Source organism: Populus trichocarpa, chromosome 19 (assembly GCF_000002775.5).
Source record: "Populus trichocarpa isolate Nisqually-1 chromosome 19, P.trichocarpa_v4.1, whole genome shotgun sequence".
NCBI classification, from domain to species: Eukaryota; Viridiplantae; Streptophyta; class Magnoliopsida; order Malpighiales; family Salicaceae; genus Populus; species Populus trichocarpa.
Window position 1 is genome coordinate 9,671,713 of NC_037303.2, and position 22,791 is coordinate 9,694,503.

General features: G+C 32.2%; 3 protein-coding genes across 3 annotated transcripts; 2 read left to right on the plus strand and 1 right to left on the minus strand.

Moving 5' to 3' along the window:
* The first annotated feature begins 649 nt into the window (after positions 1 to 649).
* On the plus strand, positions 650 to 2,543 carry LOC7455234 (RING-H2 finger protein ATL74). The gene is made up of 2 exons (XM_024590982.2): positions 650 to 814; positions 965 to 2,543. Exon 2 carries the CDS (start codon positions 1,793 to 1,795, stop codon positions 2,369 to 2,371), a length of 579 nt encoding a protein of 192 aa, XP_024446750.1. The 5' UTR covers positions 650 to 814; positions 965 to 1,792; the 3' UTR covers positions 2,372 to 2,543.
* A 5,734-nt stretch (positions 2,544 to 8,277) lies between these two features.
* Positions 8,278 to 10,109, minus strand: LOC7459237 (chalcone isomerase-like protein 2). Its single transcript, XM_002325890.3, has 5 exons — positions 9,943 to 10,109; positions 9,638 to 9,724; positions 9,086 to 9,241; positions 8,693 to 8,919; positions 8,278 to 8,591 (listed from the first exon to the last, which is right to left on the minus strand). Coding segments are annotated over exons 1-5 (633 nt in total). The 5' UTR covers positions 9,944 to 10,109; the 3' UTR covers positions 8,278 to 8,429.
* Positions 10,110 to 21,135: 11,026 nt separating this feature from the next.
* On the plus strand, positions 21,136 to 22,311 carry LOC112325235 (uncharacterized). Its single transcript, XM_024591187.2, has 4 exons — positions 21,136 to 21,201; positions 21,246 to 21,344; positions 21,455 to 21,492; positions 21,592 to 22,311. Exons 1-4 carry the CDS (start codon positions 21,136 to 21,138, stop codon positions 21,713 to 21,715), a joined length of 327 nt encoding a protein of 108 aa, XP_024446955.1. The 3' UTR covers positions 21,716 to 22,311.
* The last annotated feature ends 480 nt before the right edge of the window (positions 22,312 to 22,791 follow it).

Consider the following 22,791-nt stretch of genomic DNA (forward strand, 5'->3'; position numbering starts at 1 on the left):
TAAAAAATATTATCCAACCCAATTCTCAATCAACCCAATATTAAAAGATAAAATCAAATAAAAAAAGGGCAAAACAATGACCCGAGTCAACCTGAGTTAACCTATCAAACCTGAGTAAGGAGACTAGGATAACTCCATAAAAAGTAAATAAAAAAAAATCTAAAATCCAATTCCCAAACAACCCAATGTTGATGGATGAAATTAAAACAGAATTCAATTAAAAAAAGGAAAAAGAACCGAGTCAACCTAACTAACTCACAAAACTCGTAACCCGGATCTTGAGACCATAATAACCTTATAGAAAACAAATCAAGAAATAATCATGAATATGAAGTTTAATTTTTAATTAATCTAATGTTGAAAGATGAAGTTGAGAAAAAATAAATTTTAAAAACAAGAAAAAAGACAAGTCAACATGGTTAACCCATAAAACTCGTGACCCAGGTTATAAGATCGGGATAACTTTATATAAAATAAATTGAAATAAATTATAAAGCCTATTAGTTAGTAAATTTAATGTTGAAAAATAAAATTGAAAGAGAGGTTGAAAACTATATAACAAAAATCTCAATTAATGTTTTAGGATTTTAGTATATTTATAATATAATAATAATTATATGTTTTCGAAAGCTGTTCCAAGGTGTTGTCATCATCTAAAAATATAGGGATCCAAAGAGAGGCATTGGCTATGACAAATGAGCCATGGAATTTACTTCCCCTTTTAATTAAAGGTAGAGTGGATGAGTGGGAGAAAGATTTGGTGCTCGAGAATAAGCATAATCTTAAGCAACTAAGTGTGCTTATGTGGGATCAGGTACCATAGTTTTGTTTTTTTTTTTTGGAAAAAAAAATCTGCTTTCTTTTTCTTTCTCCCCATGATTCTATAATTTAGCCTTCTGTATGTCATTCTCCAAGTAATAATGAAGTGAAAAGAAACCTAATGCTATTATCTTTCTTCCATTAGGTATCTTCTCTCCCACCTGTAGTCCAGTTTCCATGGTCACATCCGAATAGTGGGCTCCCAAGCGCTTTAATAGCTTCCGTATAATAATCCTCACAAAATATTAAGCCAGCCCTGATCTCTTTGTATCCCCAAACAAATCAATTCTCTCACAGTTAATTAGAAGCAGAAAAAATCTCATCTTTCCTGCTGCTGCTGCAGAGTACTATCTACCCAAGTTAAGGTAAGCCATGATCATAGTTCTCTTTATCCATGCTGTCATCCTTGGAATAACTTACAGGAGGATTTGTGACTTTGGAAGCCAGAAGATTAGCTTTATATTGGTGAAATAGGACTCAAGAAAGCTGTTCAATTCCCCTGATTTTCTTGTTTAAATTATCAAGAAGATGCTTTTTGTGATGTCTTTTATCTCGTTGGAATCTTGACAGACATTGCCATAGCTCAAAAGGCTCATCTCTCTCTTTTTGGTTGAAAGCAGATCAACAAGAACCAAAAAAAGAAACCGCGAACCCCATAATTTATTGTTTAGCTTTCACCTCCTGCTCTTGAAGCACCAGAAGCCATGAACTAGCCTTTAAATTCCTCTGTTACAACCTGCAAAGAAATCCAGGACCAGACACAATTGAAGGCCTTGTTCTATATACGAGTGAAATGAACTCCCTACTTGCAGTCTCCTTTGTGGTTCGATTTGATGCTGCTAGGAAGCACTGGAGCCATGAAATCTCCAGCCTATTTGCATAAACTCATAAAAGGTCTAAAGAAATTGTAGTTCGGCTAAGTGGGTATTGGTGTACTTCTGAGGTGTTGTTGGATTGAGTCATAATAATAGCTATGTTTGCTGTTCATCATCGTCCACACCGGCTACTCCTGGAGACAGAATCAAGCACACAATCTGCAGCAAATGGAAGCAGGACGCGCAACACATACAACAGCGAGGCCAATTTTGATACCAACATGGTGATCATCTTGGCAGCTTTGCTTTGTGCGTTAATTTGTGCCCTTGGACTAAATTCTATAGTACGATGCGCCATACGCTGTAGCAGGAGGTTTACTTTCGAGACTCGTGATCAGACTGCAGCACATATGGCAGCAACAGGCCTCAAAAAGAGCGCATTGCGACGAATCCCAGTGATTATATACGGGGTGGCAGGGATACATTTAATAGCTACAGATTGTGCAATTTGCCTAGGTGAGTTCATAGGTGGTGAGAAAGTACGAGTTTTGCCCAATTGTAACCATGGATTTCATGTTAGGTGCATTGACACATGGTTGGTATCACACTCCTCCTGTCCAACTTGCCGGCAGTCACTACTTGAGCAACCAGCAAGTTCTGATGCCACAGAAATTGAAGTTGGGATTAGACATCCGGGAAATGATGTTCCTATTGCTGGAGATCACGAAGCTGGTTGATCCTGCTTTGAAAGTGATTCAACGCCAAATCAAGAACAAGCAAAAAAAGGGTCTTAGTTTCTCTATTGTTTAATTTTTGAGATGTTCAGTTTGTTTGTGTAATTATGCTTAGTGATGTAGATATCTTGGCTGAAACTTCAGTGAATGAGCTAAATGGAGGTTTCTGAGACTATACTTTTTTTGTACAGGCTTTATTAGTAGATAAGAAAATAATCCTAGGAGGTTTGCCACTCGCTATGCGTTGAAAGGCCTTATAATAGTAAATGCACCAAACTTTTTGTAATCCAATTTAACAAATTTCTCTCCAAAGTGTCTCTGTTGAGCATGCTGCATGCAGTTCCTCCAAAAAGTTCAGAGCTCAGGTGGGCATTTCCTAGCCACTAGATAATCTCGAAGGGGATTGATTTATGCAACAGCACAAATTGATCTCTTGGAATATAAGATTGGACATGGAAAAGAACATCTAGTTCATCTGAACAAATTAGAGGGAGCAGTACTCAGTCAAGAAATGTGTAATTTCTTCACACCTTTGAGGCAAATGACTTGCTTTTAGTATCCACGGTGAATACATGCTTTTCTACAGGAATATAAATTAAATTCGTTCCTTGTGAAGTTTAAATGTTAACCACATTGGTTATAGTTCGTTCTGAATGCATAACAATTTAGAGTTAATTTCTTCTCAAGCTAATTAAGATTTGACTCTATGATAGCAATTATGTTTGTAAAGTAGATATATGGGTCTAAATTTAAGAAGCTAAGGCTTTGATGTTTAGGTCATTTTGGTGGCATGATCAAAAGTCACTCAAGGAGTGTAAAGCAATTAAGTGGCACACAATATACTAAGTTAAATTAGGTCAAGAAGTTCTAAGATCTACCACAAAACAAGTTTAATTGGAGGACCGTTTGGATGGGAATGGAGGCCTGCTTGGTTTGCTATAGGTAAAATCCACGGCCTAACTTTGGTGTCAAGACAATTTGGATACTTATAGTGTGTTCTGATGACTTTTGAACGTACTCAATTCTCTAGAAATCTCAAGGAAACTACCTCTCTAGTAATAATAGAAAGATTTAGGCAGGATTAGAAGACACAATTCCTTATAAGACAAGAAATAGGTAGAAGAACCCTCAAAGTTAATGACCAATACTTGGAATGAAGAAATAATAGGCCAGTCAGTGACTCATTGGTAAGAGAGCACGGAGCTGTAACATCTCTAGAAAGACATGTCATGGGGTCCCAGAGAAAGAGAATAAAAATGATGAAGAGCCGATGGAGAAGACAAAGCAGCTACAAGCTGAATTGGAGCTTGAAAAAGGCAACAAAGGCTTTCAAAAAGTAGCAGTTGTAAGAGAACAAGCTGAAAAAGAATTAAGGTTAAGAAAAAAGCTGGGAAAATAGTTGAAGAGGAAGCTGAGTAAAAAAGAAATGCCCAGTAACACATATGGTAAAAGGTGGTAGCTGAGAAGGATGCATGCAACAGCTGAAAAGGAAAAAAAGATTATAAAAATAAGTTTGAGCATTGGGATGAGATTGAACTGAGAGCCCATTTGGAATTGGAAGACATAGTAAGGAGTCAAAAAGCCAAAATATTAAGTTTATGGTAAAAAATGATCTTAATTTAATAGCTTAAACTGTTAGGTGAGGTTCAAAAATATAATTTATATTATTTTCTAACACATTCCCTCAAGTAAAAGCCATTTAGACTTGAAACTTGCACAGGTTCACATTACCTTGTGCTTAATTTTTATCAAATAAATGGGGATGGTGAGATTCGAACTCGTGACCGCTTGATTATCAAGGCTCTGATACCATGTCAAAGAACCATCTCAACTCAATAACTTAAGCCGTTAGGTGAGGTGTTAGAATATGATTTATATTATTCTTTAATAATTTATAAATACATAAGCTATAATGGAAAGGCTTAACGAAAAGTAGCTAAATTACACCTCTGCGTCATGAAACTCCAGGTTAAGTTGGCTGCTAAAATATTTTTATAATTTATTATTTTATATATTTTTATAATTTATTATATTAAATATACCTATTTTCTTTTCAGTTTCTTATTAAAAGTCTTCATAATAAAAAAAAAATCATTTATAATACCAGTGTCTATTTCTCTAGACTTAAAAATTGACTTAAAATCGTACTCACCGGACGGACTACTGAAGCACCGGGATGATTTCTGTGTGCAAAAAATTGAGGAGGCCAAGTTCCAAAGTCAAAAGTCTTTGCCTTTGCTCTTATCTAGAAAGTCATCGCTAGATACTATTCTGGCCTCCACCTTCCTCAAGCCCTCTGCTCTTCGTATGACTATTTCCCATTCTTTAACACGTGAGCTTGGTTGCCCATAGAAAACGAAAAAAGAAAGCCATGAATAGTTTTCCAAGCTAGCACTATATTTTATATATATAAAAAAAAATTAAGGGTGTATTTGTTTTTGTATTTCAAAAAACTTTTTAAGTTGTTTTTCTTTGGATTAATAATTTTTGGTGTTTTCAGATCATTTTGATGTGCTGATGTCAAAAATATTATTTTAATATATTTTTAAGTGAAAAACACTTTGAAAAGCAACTATAATCAAACGCCAACTTACTTTATAGTCCAACTTTTCCCTTTAGATTTGATGGCCATTTGAACATATTTATGGAACAAAAGGAATCATGATTTTGTGCTCAAGGAATGGAATTTCAAACTCATTTCATTTCTTTTCTCTCCCCCTTTTAATTTTTTCAACTTTTGTGGGTCTATCATGTTTCCACAATCATGAATTTCATTCATGCACTACTGCAAGATGTTATTATCCAAGTGCCTAATGAGGATAGCTGTAGGATGATTAAGAGTTCATGTTGAGCATCATTTCATCCTTGGACCACTCCTTTTGCCTCTGAATTCATCCATATCCATCCCCAGGGTGTTTTTTTCTTGATTCGAAGGATTGCGACGAAGAATTCTTGTTCTTCAGTTGCCGGAAAGAATTAAAGTCATGTTCTATAGACCTTGTGAACAACAAGTCCACTAACACAATACTTCCGCCACTAGTACTACGTTGTATAAAGACACCACATACGTACCAATATGTACATGTGGTCAGGACAAAATACTCTTTGATCGCTTTGGAAAGGGAATTCTTGTTTCAATCCTTGTTCGTTTTGAATCCTGCGAGAAGGCAGTGGACATAGGATTCCCTTCTTCAGTCGGTAATGCTAGGAGAATAAAAAGTTAAATCAAGCTCAAATATTTGACCGCCGTCATCTGCAATTTAGTGGCCTTAATCGTTATAATAAAGCCATCAAGAATCAGAATTTGAATAATATTTTTTAGGCTCGGCCCGATCCAAGACCGGGTCATCAGGTTTTGAATGAGTCATTGGATTGTCTGGGTTAATTTTTTTTTAAAATCAAAACGATATCGTTTTAATAAAAAAATAAAAGTTAACAGATTGCAACTGGGTTTTTGATCTGGTCAACAGGGTCGTTATGTCACACCGGTTTTTTTTTTTTCTATTTGTTTTTCAACCTGGCCTGATTCCAGCTCCGAGTTGGCTGGTCCCGGATCGACCCGTCAGGTCGAGCTGGATTTTAAAATTATGATTTGAATACTTGACGTACGGTGGAAAAGGCTAAAATATAAAAATACTTTCTATATTTTCAAATACTTTTACTTATAAATATATAAAAATAATATTTTAAATATTAGTATATAATCATGAGTGACGTGATGGAAAAAAAAAATTTTAAATTTTTTGAAAAATATTTTTAAAATATAAAAATAAACACGTGAGTGCTAGAAACTTTGTAATGACTATATATGCCCTTTGAGATAGAGTTTTAAGGTATCCACTAAATTTGTGGTGGGATGTCTTTTAGACTTGTTAATTTCGTACTTTTGAACAAGTAAATTATTTTCTAAAATGGCGTTAGAACAAGCATTACTTGAATCTAAGATTTTGTTTCTATGAATTCACGTATACTTGATTGTTAATACTTGTTTTCACAGCCAGATCAAACAAAAACAAATATAACAATTAATTACAAATGTTACTCTTGCCTTCTGTTTCAACAACGAAATTGGCTGCAGAATCATGTGATTTTATGTATCAAAACTAGATTTTTTTTCCCTGCGATTATGATGTCAATTTTTCCCCCACATACAAAAATTATTCAAATGTTATAATCTGAGTTAATCCGAGTTAATTTAACTAATACATGACTTTAGATATGAGATTATGATACCCTTACATAAAAAAAAACATAAAATTTAAGGTTTAATAACCTAATATTAAATGTTAAAATTAAAAATAAAATAAAAAACATTGAAGGAAAAAACTAGCGTCAACTCAAGTTCACTCTACTAACGCGTCACCTATAATATGAGACTGAAATAAAAGAAATAATATTTTTTTGAAAGAGAACCTAGAAAAAAAGATCGAAATTAAATAAATAAATAAAAACATAAAAAAACCCAAGTCAACCTTAGTTAACTTGTCTGACCCGCAACATGGGATATGAGATTGGAATACTCTCACACAAAGAAAAGAGAAAAAAAATCACAAAGCTCAAGACCCAATAATCTAATATCAAAGGTTGAAATTAGAAATAAAATAAAATAAAAATGTTGAAGAAAAAAACTTGAGTTAACTCAGGTTCACTCTACTAACCGGCCAGTCATGATGTGAGACTTGGATAAAAATATTAGAATTTTTATAAAGGACCTGAAAAGAGGACCAAAGTTAAATAAATAAAAAAAACCAAGTGAACTCGAGTTAACTTGTCTAACCTGCGACCCGTGATAACCCCACAGAAAGAAAAGCGTAAAAATTAGAAAGCTCAAGGGCCAGTAACCTAAATTGAAAGAAAATAACAAGGGACTACATTACAAAATAAATTAAGAAAAGATTAAAAAATAAAAATACAAAAAACGAGTATCAAAATTGAATAAAAAAATTGAATGAAATAAAATATTGAGGGACAAAATTGAAAGGATAAAAAAAATAGCATTTAAAATATTAAGGACTATATTTGATATAAAAATAAAATAAAACTAATTGGTAAGGAAAGAAATTGAAAACAAAATCAAAATAAATTAAAAAAATAAAGACTAATAAAAATAATGAGGGCCACAATTAAAAGAAGAAATGAATGGTATGCCAACTTTAATTTTTGGCTGACCCAGCATGGATTTCGTGGTGAGGTGAGAGAAAAGAAGGGGTGGAGAGAAACCCCACCGCAGCCAAATCCCTATGAATTTCACAACATGCGCTTCCCCATCAACTGCACCACCACTAGACACTTCAGACTGCACAAGAGTTGGACCTTTTAACCACTGTACGACACTACATGCGCCCTTCAAGGGGTGTAGGCAATGTCAACTTGTTAGCGCGTGTAACAACTTTTTATTTATTTATTAAAAAATTGATTTGCATAGATTATAACGAAATAACCATTATGAAAATGGGTAGGTTCTACAAGCAACAACACTCATAAAAATCAATTAATACTATATTCATTTCCTTTGTCTCCCCCCACTCTTTCTCCCTTTAGCGGGAGGGGAAGGAAGTAAGGATACTTAAATGCAATACCCCTTTAATTAATGTCACTGATCTTTTCAGCTACCATAGGAATAAGTGTTAAATTCTGCTCGACAAGTTGATCTAAAAACTTGTAATCTACCATTTGATTCAAGTTTTAAATTAAACCAGTTCTTACATTAATCCAACCAGATTAATTTATAACATGGTTAACTTGACTGTAAATGTCTGATCCTTTTTGGTTTCTTTAATTATAATACATTGAATCTGGATCTTAGCCATAAACAATCTCACTTGCAAATGAACAAAAACATTCCGACAACATGACACCTCGGTGCGGCTATTGTTTTTTAGCCCGTTAGTTGAGCTCATAGGCGAGGATTTATAAAAGGCTCAAAGTGATACTCAAATTTTTATTGGCCCAAAATGGGTAGAACAAGCAGCCTCACTCCTTGACATATTTGACAAAAGATTCAAACACAAGAAAGCACAAACATAGATAAACAACAACGCCCATGATCGCAGACCCATTTTCATTTAGCCAGCTCTGCCGAAATGGTGTTAGCAAGGGAGGATATGGTTGTAGCTGAAACCCCTCTGGTTCCACCCAAGTACCATTTCTTGATCATCTCCACAACATTTGCGTTCTCCACCTTGATTTTCGACTCTTCTTTCCCTTCCGTGGCAAATCCAATCTGTGATGGAAAGACGTTATCATAGCCAGAAATCAATCCCATTTAGCATGAAACAGTCGATAGTTAACAAGCTAGTGGTCCAATGCCCTCTAAGTTCTTACCTCAGCTGTAGGTGAAGTTGATGGAAAATAAAATGTGATTATGGAGTTCTTCTTCATGTACTTTGACTGGAAGAATTCAACGATTTTCTCCAGGGCTTCTTCCTCCTCCTCTTCATATTTGTCAGCATCTGCTAATCGGTCCCTTACCACGCTCTCTAGCTGCACTCCATATTGGGAACCTTTGATCTCCTTGATCACCACGACCCTCAAGAATTTCTCAACGGGAGCTGGAATTTAAGTTACCAAAATAGAAGAGATATTAGCAGTTAGCACAAATAATATACCATGTTCCTCGGAGAAATAGTCAGAAGTTATGTCCTGTCCTGTCCTGGCATGGAGATTAATAGTTACTGCAAAACCATGTAATCTGCTATTATCTTAATTAATTATTACCGGCAATCAGGGCTTCAAAGAAATCATCATTTTCTGCTAGCTCGTTTCCAGGTTTCCCCTTCCATTGTTGCAAGTGGCCCACGATTTTAGGCTCCAAGTAAACTCCAATTGCAGTGAACTTAATTTGGAGAAAGTGTATTTCGATGTCGGTAATTCCTGTTCCAACCAATATCCAAATTAATACAGAACCAACTACAGCTACAGATCCATCCCATAAAAATAATAACCCCAGAAAAACCCACTTCCACCGCTAAATGTTTTAAATACTCTAGGAAATACAGAATCCTTGTCGAATTTATGTACGGGTAAAAGGAAAAAAAGAAGTCACTAAGTTAAGACGTGTGTGTGTTCTTATGGCAAGTTTCTTATTCGGCGGGCACATTCTGATCACTCTCCATTAGTTTGACAAAGAAGAGGCTAATGATTGGAGAAGATTTATTTTCGAAACGGCTAGATAATGTTGGTGATAATGAAATAAATCTAAGCGAGGATTATCCATCCAATTGTGAGAATAAAATCAAAGAAAAGAGAGAGCAACATCAAAAGTTATACCATGACCAAGCAGAGATAATGGCTTCGTTGCAATTGCAATCTGTGGAGGGAAAGGGATCTCGTCAACGTTAACCATTTCCGTGCCCACTGCAACATTTTCCACACAAAAAAAACCATTAAATCTTCTAAAAGGGTTATCGGAATTCACCTTCGGAAAGCAAATAATCAATCATTTCTTAAGACCAACACAAATCTTTACACTTAAATCATTTCTTTCTACCCAGGAGCAGTGCGTGAACCCCATGATCATGGGTCAAGATGGAAGAATATCCTACAAACAAGATACACAGATAGAACGAACTTACTGATCGCTAGCTCTGCGTAGCACGTAGGAGGACTTGCTGAGAGAGAGGAATGCAAGGAGAGCTGTGAAGGAGAAGTGTTGGAGCAAACAATTTTTAAGCCTCTTATTAAATATTTTGAGCTACCGCTCTCAATGTCCTAGTTTAAGGTGGTAGGTACGTTGGGGCATGGAGGTTTGGAATCTCGTGATCCATCTCCCCTTCTAACGCAGTCCTCCACTTTTGGCCTAATTCTTCTCTTACAATTGGTCACTCTATTATTTCCATTTAGTCAATCTGAACCCTTTACAATATGTGAGCTTAAGTTGATGCTTTTTAAACAGAATTCTATTATATTATTAGATAATATTTTTCTAGAAAAATTGTATTATGTTATTATTTATGAAGAAAATTAGTTTTGATTTATAAGTCATATTTAATTTTCTATTATAATATTTCTAATTAACACTTTTTTATCATAAAAAATATTATTGTTTGCCTAAATTGATTTTAGAACTATCTTGTGTTTCTTAATGATTTTTAATTTTTTTTTTAACGTGGGTGTTTGGACTAACTTGCGCGTACCTCGACTAATCCCACGGGTCCTGAAGTTAACGACCATATAAGCCTCTAGTGGCCTTGAGGGGACTCGAACTCATGATCATTAGAGAGAAAACTAAAGAGCTGACTAGTTGAGTTACCCATCAAAATTAATGATTTTTAATCTTATCCATACATGTGGATCCTTTATTTGAAGCAATTAATAATAATAGTTGACTTTCACAAAAATCTCTTAGAAAAGAATTCAATTTGGGCTAAAATAATATCGAAGGTTTAATTTTAGCATATCTCGAAATAGAGGGACCGAGTGATTTTTAGCCTCATAATTTAATGCTTTACCTACCAACCCTCCCTAGCTAATTTGTTTGTTGTCATGCCAAGATTGCACGTTGCACATTACCTTCTCCTTTCTTTTCAAAGAATATTCAAGTTAAATGTCTTCAAACAAGCTACTCTTTTGAAACCATAAATTAGGTCTTTAATTTTATTTTTTCAAATAAGTTTATGTCTTATTATAAAATCCTAACAAATATAATTTACATTTTTAATTAGAAAAAACATTACAGCAAGTTTTTTATAATTCAACTTTTTCCACTTTTATATGTTTATTATTGGGATTTTTTTTCCTAAGTTTCCTTTTAGGATTTTCTAAATAATTTAAAATTTCATTATTTTTGTTAATTGCTATAATTATTAGAAAAGCTTTAGACCACCTTATCATGCTAACTATCACCGAACCTTTTATTTTCAAAAATATGATTTTATCAATATGAAAAATGTTATTAGGAATAAAAAGAAAATCATTTATTTATCTACTTTAACGAGATGAGATCTTAACAAATAGCAGAAGGAGAAATGGGATGTTGGTTTGTGTCATGCTTGATAGTGACAAGCACCTTATTCTAATTCTAATGTGAATGAGGAAGAAGGAAATATATATAGAAAAAGAAATACTTGTATGCTTGTATCTTTTGTTGGTACACTACTAGAAAATCGACGAAAATCAACGGATTTATTGATATAAATTTTTTATCAGTAATTTTTACCGATGGATATAATTTCATCTCTAGTTTCGTCAGTCTATACCGACAGACATTTGCTGTCGGTAATAATTACCAATGACATAGATTCTGTCGGTCATACAATTGGTATATACCGACGGAATAATTAGATTAAATTGGAGAATAAAATAATAATAAAAAAACGAGTTTAATTCCATCCTTTTTTTTAAGGTGATGGTTCACATTCAAATCTTGAATACAAACATGTTGTTAGACTTCAAACAGGGTAGAGAGAAGGTAATTAAAAGCTTCTTATTAGGCTTTGAACTGGTTATGGAGAGCTAAATCACATAAAAAAGTCCTGATTAAATAATAAAACTTAATCTCCAATTAAATAAATGTTGAAGAATGAAACTATAAAAACACGAGCTTAAAAAAAGGAGAAACCAACAAACCTGGATGAATCTTCTAAATCAAGGTTAATCACCCTCGCAACCACGTGACATACTAACTCGAGCTCAATCAAAAAGCTCAACTCCCAACCAATTTAATATTGAATAATAAAATAAAAAAAAATATTAAAGTAAAAAATAACAATAAAAAAACGGGGATAAAATTTAATAGAAAAAACTAATGGAGGATGAAATTATTAAAAGAAATCATTTTTAATAATTATCTTAAATAAAACAAATACCAATAAGAAAATGTGGACCAAATATGGAGGATGAGATTGAAAAAAAAAATCTAATTTTATAAATTATTTCAAATAAAACAAATAGTAATCAAAAGAAATTAAACCAAAATTAAAGAAAAAATGTATTGAATGGTTGCCTTAAAAGTTTGGTGTTAGTTGCAAAAATCAAGGAAAAAAAGGAAAAGAAGGAAAAAAAAAAGTCGTTGGTGCGAAGCTAGAGGGTAGTAAGCCATACGTACTATCTAGGGATGGAAGGGTCATCAAGACTATTTGAACACTACCCCGAAAGATATCATTTGGACACAGAATGACCCTTTCACATGCCAATAGAATAGCGGAAATAACATATACACTAGCGCGTGCAAAGCACAAGGTCACTATTTTTTAAAATAATATTTTATAATTATAAAAATATAAAATTCCCTCCAATCAACTTAATAATAACTAAAAACTAAATTGAAAATACAAAAATGTCACTAAAAGCAAATTAAAGAAAATTTTAATTTAAGGTTAATTTAGTAATTTTATTATAATTTGAAAAAATAAAAATATAAAAAGGCCCCTAGATACTAGTTAAATAAATATTTCTTTTAAATGTAATTTTGTTATTTTAATATGTTTTAAAAATTAAAAAAAAAGTTAATAGATAATGAAAAAGAACCGTATTACCTCAAGGCCAATATGTTTTTATTAAGAATATCAAAATAGTTATTATAATATTTTAATATATAGTGCATTGAGTTAGGTGTGCATTAAATCCTAATTCCTTTTAGTTTTTTTTTTTATTATTATTATTAATAAAAGGGATATATATCTAACCACGTGGGATGCTAATAGTCATGATAATGCGTGTAGTCTGTTTGTACACAAAACACACCGTAGCCCTAGAGATGGACTCAAAGAACCATGACCATTAGCAGTCCACGTGGTGAAGTTGGGTCCAATCTTGTATGCCTACGACTCATCTCATAAATGAGTCCAATCAATTCATATATACACCTACCCGCCAACTACCATGGCAAGAGTAAAACATAAAAACATTTTGTATCGTGGGGAGGGTGGTAGTTGTTTTTAAAATATTTTTTATTTATAAATATATTAAAATAATATATTTTTTTATTTTAAAAAAATTATAATTGATATTAGAATATCAAAACGATTTAAAAATATAAAAAAATTAATTTTAAATAAAAAAATCAAATTCATAATATAAAATGGTAGAAATTCCCACATTAGCAGAAAATAACTATCGAAAGTTTACTTTAATACCAACCAAATTCACTTGCTCCTACACATGTTCTTGTTTTTTATTGTGTAAATATTATATTTAGTAGATAAACAATTAAATTGACAATATCTTATATTTTCATGCTAAGAAAAGAAAGGAAAAGAAGTCTTAAGTAGTAGATTTCTAATCCTTCTATCCTTCTCATTAAAACATCATTAACGTTTCCATGAAAAAAAATTCCTTGTATTTTTATATTTTATATTTAAAATATCTCTCTATTAGTTTTTATTTTAATATCAATGTTGTAGTTATATTTTGTTATCGATACATCCATGTATTAATTGTTGAGATTAATATCACTAAATCTGAATTAGTTATGTAGATATTTTTCATTTAATTCTTTCAATGAGGAGAAATTAAATACGAAAATTAAATTTTGAGTGGAGACAAATAACAATTTTGTAAAATCAAATAGAGTGTAGAGATGTTAGACCTTGAATTTTAAAAAGGTTATTTGTTTTATTCACCATCATGTATGGAAGAAAACAAGTATTGAAAGAAAAAGAAAAGGGAATTGCAGGAAAAGAAATATAAAGGGTACTTTGAAAATTAATGAGAGCAACAAAGAAAGTAGTAAACACTGAAACAAAAAATAAATTAAATTGAAATTGCATATATAGAGCTGATTATTTTTGCAATAGTTGTATGACTCTATTTATATTGTTATAAGTTATTAGAGTCCAATGTAATCTTTTAAATCCAATCCTCTACAAACTATTCATAGTAGATAAAGTGCTTACATGATGAATCTTGATACAACTTATACTCTAACTAACTAAAACGTAACTTTGTCCCTTATAAACACATGAATCCTAACTTGTCGAGTAAAACTAACTAACTATGCATATTGAGGATTCTTGTTTTACGTAGGCCTGAATACTCTAGTCAATCACATGAACCTTTTCTTCATGGTCATTCGCTTCATCCTTGTTGATTACATGAACTCTTTTCTTGCGGTCAATCATTTTTTTTTGTTTCTTAAACTTCCTTAAGCCTGGTTAACTTTATTATTCACAATCGATTTTAGCCCTTTTTTTCTTTATTTTATCATGAACAATCATTTTTCTTTTGTGATTGACATGGGAATATTTATTTTTGGTGTATACAATGCCTCCTATATTCCTTTATTTTTTAAATGAAGAGATATTCACCTTGTCATATTTGATAGATCAAATCAATTAAATATGATGTGGCAAGTTACATCATTCACCTAAAACCATCGATCATGTTTTTAAAACATGTTTGCCATGTCAATAGCTCCAAATAATTAGTTTAGTTTTAGAATATCATGTGCTCTGATTTTATTAGTGATGCCTAGGACCTATATAAAAAAATCCTTAATTTCTCTTTTAAGCTTAAAGACTTCTTTGTTAAAAACCAATCAAGAACCCTAAACATCATTCTTCTCTTAAAAAATGGCAGCCTCAAGCTTTGTTCCAACCAAGTCTACACTCATAACTCTTTATCAAAATTACATGGATTACTTGCCTCATATTAATCGGTCCATAATCAGTGTTACAAAGAATGCACAAGGGGAATTCCATGGTTCATTATTTAAAAAGGTACCCAAGAAAAAAGATGATAATCACTTCGCTCTAGATATTAAAAGTGAAAAACTTACCCTTTAAGATGACTAAATTAAACTAAAAATCTGGAATAAATCCATTCCACTGTGGCCGAGTATTGCTCCTATTGATCACATCAGATGGGTGGAAAGACTACAACACCTTTTTTGCAATCAATAGAGGCATCAAATGTTTATGAAGTCATGGGACTTTTTTTATGTGATTTAGCTCTCCATAACCACTTCAAAGCCTAATAAGAAGCTTTTAATTACCTTATCTCTACCTGTTTGAAGTCTAACAACATGTTTGTATTCAAGATTTGAATGTGAACCATCACCTTACATGATTTGGCCATAATAACTGGCCTTTACATGGTTTATAAGGAGTTTTGTGCTTCCATCAAGACTGATTCCTGCTATTTAAAGACTTGGTGTTGGACAAACCTGAATGTAGCTTTTCCATGAAAAGAAAGGGATAAATAACTGATCTTTCTACTTTTAAAGAACATATGGCTTTTATACTACATTAGGTATGCAACCTCATATGTTCTAAAACCAGAAGCCTACCAAATCATAACTAAAAATAACAATAATTTTAATACAAGTTAGGAATGTAGTCTTAGGTTTTTTTGAATTGAGTTATATCTATAATACATTAGAAAAGTGTCAAACTAGATATGAGGAAGAACCATTTTATAATGAAAGGAAGAATTTATAAAAGTACCATAGTGGGTCAGGCATAATCAACTTCCTACTTTCTAGGCTTCAATAATGGAAGGATGATCATTGACCCTAACTCCACCTTTTAAGAAAACGACCTCCTATAACATTCCTTTCAAGACTTGTCTTTTGAAGAATGTGTACAAACTTTCCTCGGTCTAAAAATAAGAATGGTATAGCAGTATTGCCTCTGAAATCAACGAGGTCAAAACCTCAATGAATATGGCTTTCATAATATCAAAGAACAAAGGTTGAAAGGGAAAAAAACATTGCATTTTAGATAAGCATCCTGACCTATAAAAATCTAGACTTCGAGTTGGTGATTGATCACATTTCAAAGATAATTACTATTCTTATGAATCTTACAACACTCAATTGGTATCTATATAACTATTATTCCTTTATTTTATTCAATTCCTCATGCTTTATGCTATAAATAAAACTAGTCCAGATAGAATAACCTCCATCAACTTAAAAGAAGTGACATAAGTTTCTAGAAAAAAAAGGAGCATTACATTAGAAATCTTTAAGTGGAAGACTTCTCATTGAACTTGGGCCACCAATCAAGGTTTATCACTTTGTATAAACATAACTATAGACTTTATCTATAATGCTTTCTTAGAAGAAATGGCAATAAAGTTATTTTTTTAATGAAAAACTACCAAGGAAAAGAAAATAAAGATGTTTAAAAGCCCTATCATAAGATTTAGTAAAAGACATGTACATAAAACTTTATGTAAGAACCTATATCCTTAATTGTTTGATAATGATCCTTTATTTTGTCCCATGTTCTTACAACAACTTTTTATGCAACTTCTAAATCTATGATTAATCTTTAACCTTAACTAATAGTTGATCCTATTAAACCCTAACCTATTTCAAAATTTTATAAAAAAGAAGACAAGAATCCCATTATTAAGTGAAAGACCAAGCTTATAAGTAATTTTTTTCAATCAAAGTTATTTAAATTTAATACATTTGCTCTAAATTTTATCTTAACATGTTTCCTTATGTATTGTCGAAGCCAATTACTCCCATTACACCTTTTTTTTATAGTTCTTACTATAAAAATGTTAATGGAGGTCTGTTATGTTATCATCCTCAGTTGAGTGCTTTTTCTTTAAAAAAAGATGTCACACCCTACTATTGTTATGATTTATAAGGCTATAATTATTGAAGCTATTAAATCACAACCTTTTACTATTAATGGTCATCATGAAGAGATTGACCATGTTCTGTTATGGCATTATCATCCTCTGGTAGTGCTGAGAAGAATTCTTCATCACTAACTACGCTGATGTTGATCTTGAAAGAACCCAGCTAAATTTTGAAGTGTTGCTAGTGTCTAGTTTAAATCAGGGTTACCTTGATAGGGTATCGGAAAAAAAATCCTATTCTTCCAAGTTTTTATAATTTATTCCCTTAGTAATGTATGTAGCCTTTAAGAGTTCCTTCCTTGTGTGTTGAAGGTATATGCAAGATAATTGAGACTATGCTTGCAAAGGCAAGGGCATTACTAAAATATATCCTTTCTATGGGTGAGAAAAAAAACTGAAAAATCAATTAAACCGAGAAAACCAGAAAAAAAAATAACCGAAAAAACTGAATCATGAAAAAAAACCAATTAGAATTTTAAAAAAACTGACCGGTTCGATTCAATTTTATAAGCTTGAAACCGAAAAAACCGAACCGAACCCAAACAAAAAAAACCGGAAAAAAACCGAGCCAAACCGGAAAAAAACCAAGCCAAACCGATTTGAACCGGTTATTGTTCTAAAAAAATTGAACCGAACCGAAACCGGTCGGTTTGAACCGGTTTCAGTTTTTTTTTTTTAAATGAAATTTCAGTTTGGTTACTCTTTTTTTATAAAAACCGAACCGAACCGAAAATTATTACCCCTAATCATTTCTGTGCTAGAAGAGAGTAATATCAATGAAAAAGATACTAACACAGTTGCTATTTATAGAGGGGAATGGTGGCCTTGTCTTTTTACCTTCATAGTATGAAGGAGATGCTAAAGAAAATTGAGTGGAGAATATACTAGTAATTAATTGTCTTCTTGTTAATCCGGTAATTATAATTATTAAAGAGTTTTCAAGAGCTGAAATCCCTTATTCCTTCCTCTATAATTTTAGAAAATTAAGAGATTAATAACTATATGCCTCATATTACTACAAAATATATAGTCGTACCAAGGCAACCAACCATAAAGAATCCTCCATTAAGCAAACATGTAATTTTTTTCTATAACTTTAAATATTCTAGCAGAGATTTTTTTTTCTTTTTGTGACTAATAAGCTTCGAAAGACCTCCTCTCTTAAGTGTTCTCCTGTCCACCAATGGATTTTTTTTCTAAATTGGAGCTTAATGGGGACACTATATAAAAAAAATTTGTTGGCCAATGTCAAGAAATATTATTTTATATAAAGAATTATTTATAAGAAAAAAATAGAGAATAGGGATGAAAGAAATCTTTTTGAAAATTCAAAGGTCCAAGAATGAATATTAACAAAAGTATTTCATGCTCTGAACTCATGATATGTGTCAAAATTACGAGGTAAAAATAATAATTAAATGTATTAGCACCTCCAACTAATAAAACGATATAATGATGAAATAGATATAGATATAGAATTAATATTAATATAAAAAATAAGAAAAATACTATTGATCATTTATAACTTCTTATATGTTACGTGTGTGTGCTTTTTCTTTTTTCTTTTTTCTTTTTTGTTAGAGTAATTCTTGAGTTTAAAAAAATTTAAACATAAGAAAGTTAAATATTATTGCACCCCGTCCTTACACACACGTCACTTTAAAGATAATAATAATAAAAAAAAGACTCAATATGATCAATAATACAGGCACTGTTTTTAAAATTTAGATAAAACACCAACATTTTTTATATTTTTTTAATTTGTTAAAATAATTAATAAAGAAATTTGTTGTTTTAATTAGAAAATAGAGAAAAATACTTTTAGCATCATATGATATAAAGTTTTTAACAGTTTCAAACATTGGGATCTGAAGTGCATTTTGCTTTCATGCAAGACCCCATGTGTAGAAAAAGACGAAGGGACTCAAGTTTTGGTAGCGTCTAATCTGTAAATTATTGTTATCGTGGTTGTTTTTGTTTTTAAAAATTTTATATTATATGATGCTAAATCATGTTTATTTTGATTTTATTTATTTTTAAATAATATTTTTTATTTTTTTTAGAATAACAATATTATTTTAAATTAATTAAATAAAATAAGATTAATCTATCATGACTCCAATAGCAAATCATGAATTGGCGGAATTTAATAACTTTGTGTAAATTCGCAATACTTATATTATACTGCAGCAATTGGAATTTATCAATTCATGCTTTTAGTCAAGGTCTTGCAATTTTGAATGCTATGGACCTACATGTCACTTCACTGAGCCGTCGTACTTCTGCGGTGAAAATCACACATTCACATAGATCAATTTTATTTGTCCCTCCAAAGGCCTTGAATTTTTGTGTACATAAGCTAATATGTGCCTTAAGTCTAGAGGTGAGCAAAAAAATCAAAAAACCGATTAAAATAAGAAAACTGAAAAAAAAATAACCGAAAAAACCAAACCGGAAAAAAAAAACCGATTAAACCGATTACAAAAATTAAAAAACAAGCCGGTTCGGTTCGGTTTTGGTTTTAAAATGCTAAAACCGAATAAACCGAACCGAACCGAACCGGTTCAAATAAAAAAATTAATAGTACTATAAATACCTACTTTTCAGCTTTCCCCATCTCCTTTCTAAACCGTAGCCGCCACCCATGTTTCACAATCTTCATCTCTCAGCCCCCACCCCCATCTTCACTCTCAACCTTTCTCACCCATGTTTCTCAATCTTCATCTCTCAGCACAGCCGCCCCCCCTCCCATCTTCATCTCTCAACCTTTCTCACATCTCTCAACTATTCTCACAACCCCCTATCTTCATCTCTCAACCTTTCTCACAGCCCCGCCCCCCTCAACATCTTCATCTCTCATCTCTCTCAACCTTTCGTTAAGGCTTTAAGCACAACCCCCCTCCTCCCTCAAAGTAGATCTGGTGAACGAACCATCATTATCTCTCATCTCTCAATCTTTTTATCCTTTTCTTTAAGCATAGTCGACTAAGCTCATGGATTAACAACCAAACAGCAGCTCTAGAGCCCCCCTCTCTTCAATCTTTATCTTTTATTTTTTGTCCCTATTTACTTTTTTTTCTGATTTCTGTAGATCTATTATGTATTCATTTTCTATATTTATTTACAAGGTTGTTGATTTGTCATAGTATGCTCATGTTGTGATTACTGTAATGGATGTTGTGAGAATTATTTTTTTAAAATTTTCGTTTGACTCTTTTTCTTTCTGGCTTCTTGATTTTCAATTTCAGAAAACCTGCTCAATATGCTTAGCCAAGATGAAATCGGTTTTGTCCGGTTTTTCCTTTCAATTAACCGAACCGAACCGAACCGAAACTGTTTGGTTTGAACCGATTTCGGTTTGGTTTGAACCGATTTCGGTTCGGTTTCGGTTTTGATTTAAAAATGAATAAATAAATTGGTTTGGTTAGTTTTTTGGGTGAAAACCGGACCAAACCGGAAATTCTCACCCCTACCTCAGTCCACACAGACTTGTCAATACACAATACAATAATACATGACTTCCATGTGAGGTATTTTTAGCTTATATACCGTCAAAAAAAAATCATCTCAATTTAATAGTTTAATCTGTTAACTGAGGTCTCAAGATATGATTTATATTATTCTCTAACACACACTCCCAAATGAAAGCTCTTTGAGTTTGAAACTTGCACAGACCCACATTAACTTGTGTTTAATTTTTATCAAATAAATGAGGATGTTGAGATTCGAACTCGTGATCGTTTGGTCATCAAGGCTCTGATACTATGTTAAAAAATCATTTTAACCTAAAAATTTAAACTATTAGATGAAGTCTCAAGATATAATTTATATTATTCTCTAATATATATAACTTTTTCATGAATGATTGGCTCTCGCATAGAATTAGCATGTTGAAAAATCAAAATTAGCACAAGTTATTTATAATAGTTTCTTATCGCTGTAAATATTGTAGATTAAATATAACTTTTGTATTTAATAGATAAGTGGCTCGCCTTATGTCGCGGCCGAGTTAATTTTTCTTTAATATAAAAAATGATTGTGTATTTTTTCAGTTAACTCAAGATCAAGTATTATTTGTCCATCATTTTCCAATATCATACGATATAATAAAAATATTAATTTTAAGTTTGGTAAGAAACCCTCATTCAAGCAGACAGTCTTTGACAGTTCATAATCCATAGCCCATGTATTAATAAAATCATCACATGAAAATCTGTGTCTTGTTTGTAGATATGTTGATGATAAACTTTATCCTCGAAGTTCTGGGCTGTTGGAGGAAGTTACCAAGAATATTCAAGGTATATATAATGCCTACACCTTTACTCCTTCCTTAATTAATTAGAGCATATATAGTAAGAAACTTGGTATAGAAGAAACTGAAGCCTCTCAAATGAATGGTGTTCTGTACAAGAGTTATGGCACATCCATGGCAGCTCTCAAGGTATATATGGCCTTGTTGTCATTGAAAAGAAGAATGAAATCATCTTGACAAACCTTTTACCAAAATCCAACCGATTTACTGCTGTTCTGCGATTTCTTTCCTCTTTCTAGGCCATTGGTTATGATTTTGACAGCGACGACTATCACAGGTACCAAGTTAAATATCCCCACATATAGGTTTAGCTTTCTTTTACATAAAATGGATTATTGCTATATAAACGATCTTACTTACATTTTCATGTTTACAGATTTGTTCATGGGAGATTGCCATTCGAGAGGCTAAAGCCTGACCATGTTCTAAGAAGTCTTTTGCTTAGGCTGCCTTCTAATTTAATACAAGTAGATAATCAACTACAAATTAAGCTTTCTTAGTTCTGATGATGATTTTTTTTTTCTGGGTTTTATGTAATAGATATTCTCAAATGCCGATCAAGCACTTGTGGCTGAAGTTCTCAGCAGTTCAAGCTTTGAGGCCCTAATAATCCCTTTAATTACGAAGACATCAATGCTTGTGATGAAATTGGAGTTCGGCTATACATCCAAAAGCCAAATTCTTGACATCATTGAACATCCTTGTCCGTCTAATCCTGTTTGAGTACTTCAAAAAACTCCAGTTGTCTGCAAACCTAATGAAGCAATAATTCTTCATAAATTGTTATAGAAAACCTTGATTTATGAATTTTTTTTTTCAAGGCAAAACAATCCTTAGTGTCATGCTCCAATGCAAGCTGAATAGGTAGCACTTGTTTTGGTATTTGTGGTAAGGGTCTCCTTTCATAAATGATTGTTAATAGAAGAATTTCTTTGGAAAGTAGTCATCATTTTAATTTGAGTTGCATTCAATAGAATCTATAATAGTTTTGAATCAGTAGGGTGATTGTAAGGCTCAAGTTTTGGCCTTTAAGCCTAAAAACCCAAAGCCTATAAGTTCAGCCATAGTCCCTAAATTCAAGTATAAATAGTCAGAAAAGAAAAAAAAAACAAGAAATAATTGTTTAGAAAAACAAAACGTAAGAACACACTCTTAAGTTTCCTCTGCTCCGAATAATCAATCATACCCTTTGATGGATTTTATTTTGGTTTGGGGTTGTTGAGTGTTTATAACAAGGTAAGATCATTTTTAACTTTGTTTTTAATTTCATATTATGAACAGTAGAAGGCATACTAGGGCTTGTAGGTTGAATTGAGGAATTTGATGATTTTTTTATAATTATGATGGAATTGAATATGGACATTGGGTTTAGGATGTTAGAAATATGTTTTTGGATGGTTTAAAATCATTAAATATTGTTTTGATGTTGTTGAGTGTGTAGTTGAGTTTTGGCAGAATCTGATTGAGACTACAAGTCGAGAATTCTAGGTTTCTTGATCAAACGGTCAACTAGTTCAAGTGAACAGGTCGACCAATTGTTGAAAATACTTTGCGTCGATCGTTTGAGGTGTGGGCA

What these genes read in the sequence shown, in the direction of transcription:
- LOC7455234 (XM_024590982.2), top strand. Translation starts at nt 1,793, where the DNA reads ATGTTTGCTGTTCATCATCGTCCACACCGGCTACTCCTGGAGACAGAA.
- LOC7459237 (XM_002325890.3), bottom strand. An exon ending in CTTTGAAGCCCTGATTGCCG is followed by an intron (nt 8,920 to 9,085) that starts GTAATAATTAAT and finishes CTTAAATTCCAG; the next exon opens with CTCCCGTTGAGAAATTCTTG. An exon ending in CAACTTCACCTACAGCTGAG is followed by an intron (nt 8,592 to 8,692) that starts GTAAGAACTTAG and finishes TTTCCATCACAG; the next exon opens with ATTGGATTTGCCACGGAAGG.
- LOC112325235 (XM_024591187.2), top strand. Translation starts at nt 21,136, where the DNA reads ATGTTGATGATAAACTTTATCCTCGAAGTTCTGGGCTGTTGGAGGAAG. An exon ending in CATCCATGGCAGCTCTCAAG is followed by an intron (nt 21,345 to 21,454) that starts GTATATATGGCC and finishes TCCTCTTTCTAG; the next exon opens with GCCATTGGTTATGATTTTGA. An exon ending in GACAGCGACGACTATCACAG is followed by an intron (nt 21,493 to 21,591) that starts GTACCAAGTTAA and finishes TCATGTTTACAG; the next exon opens with ATTTGTTCATGGGAGATTGC.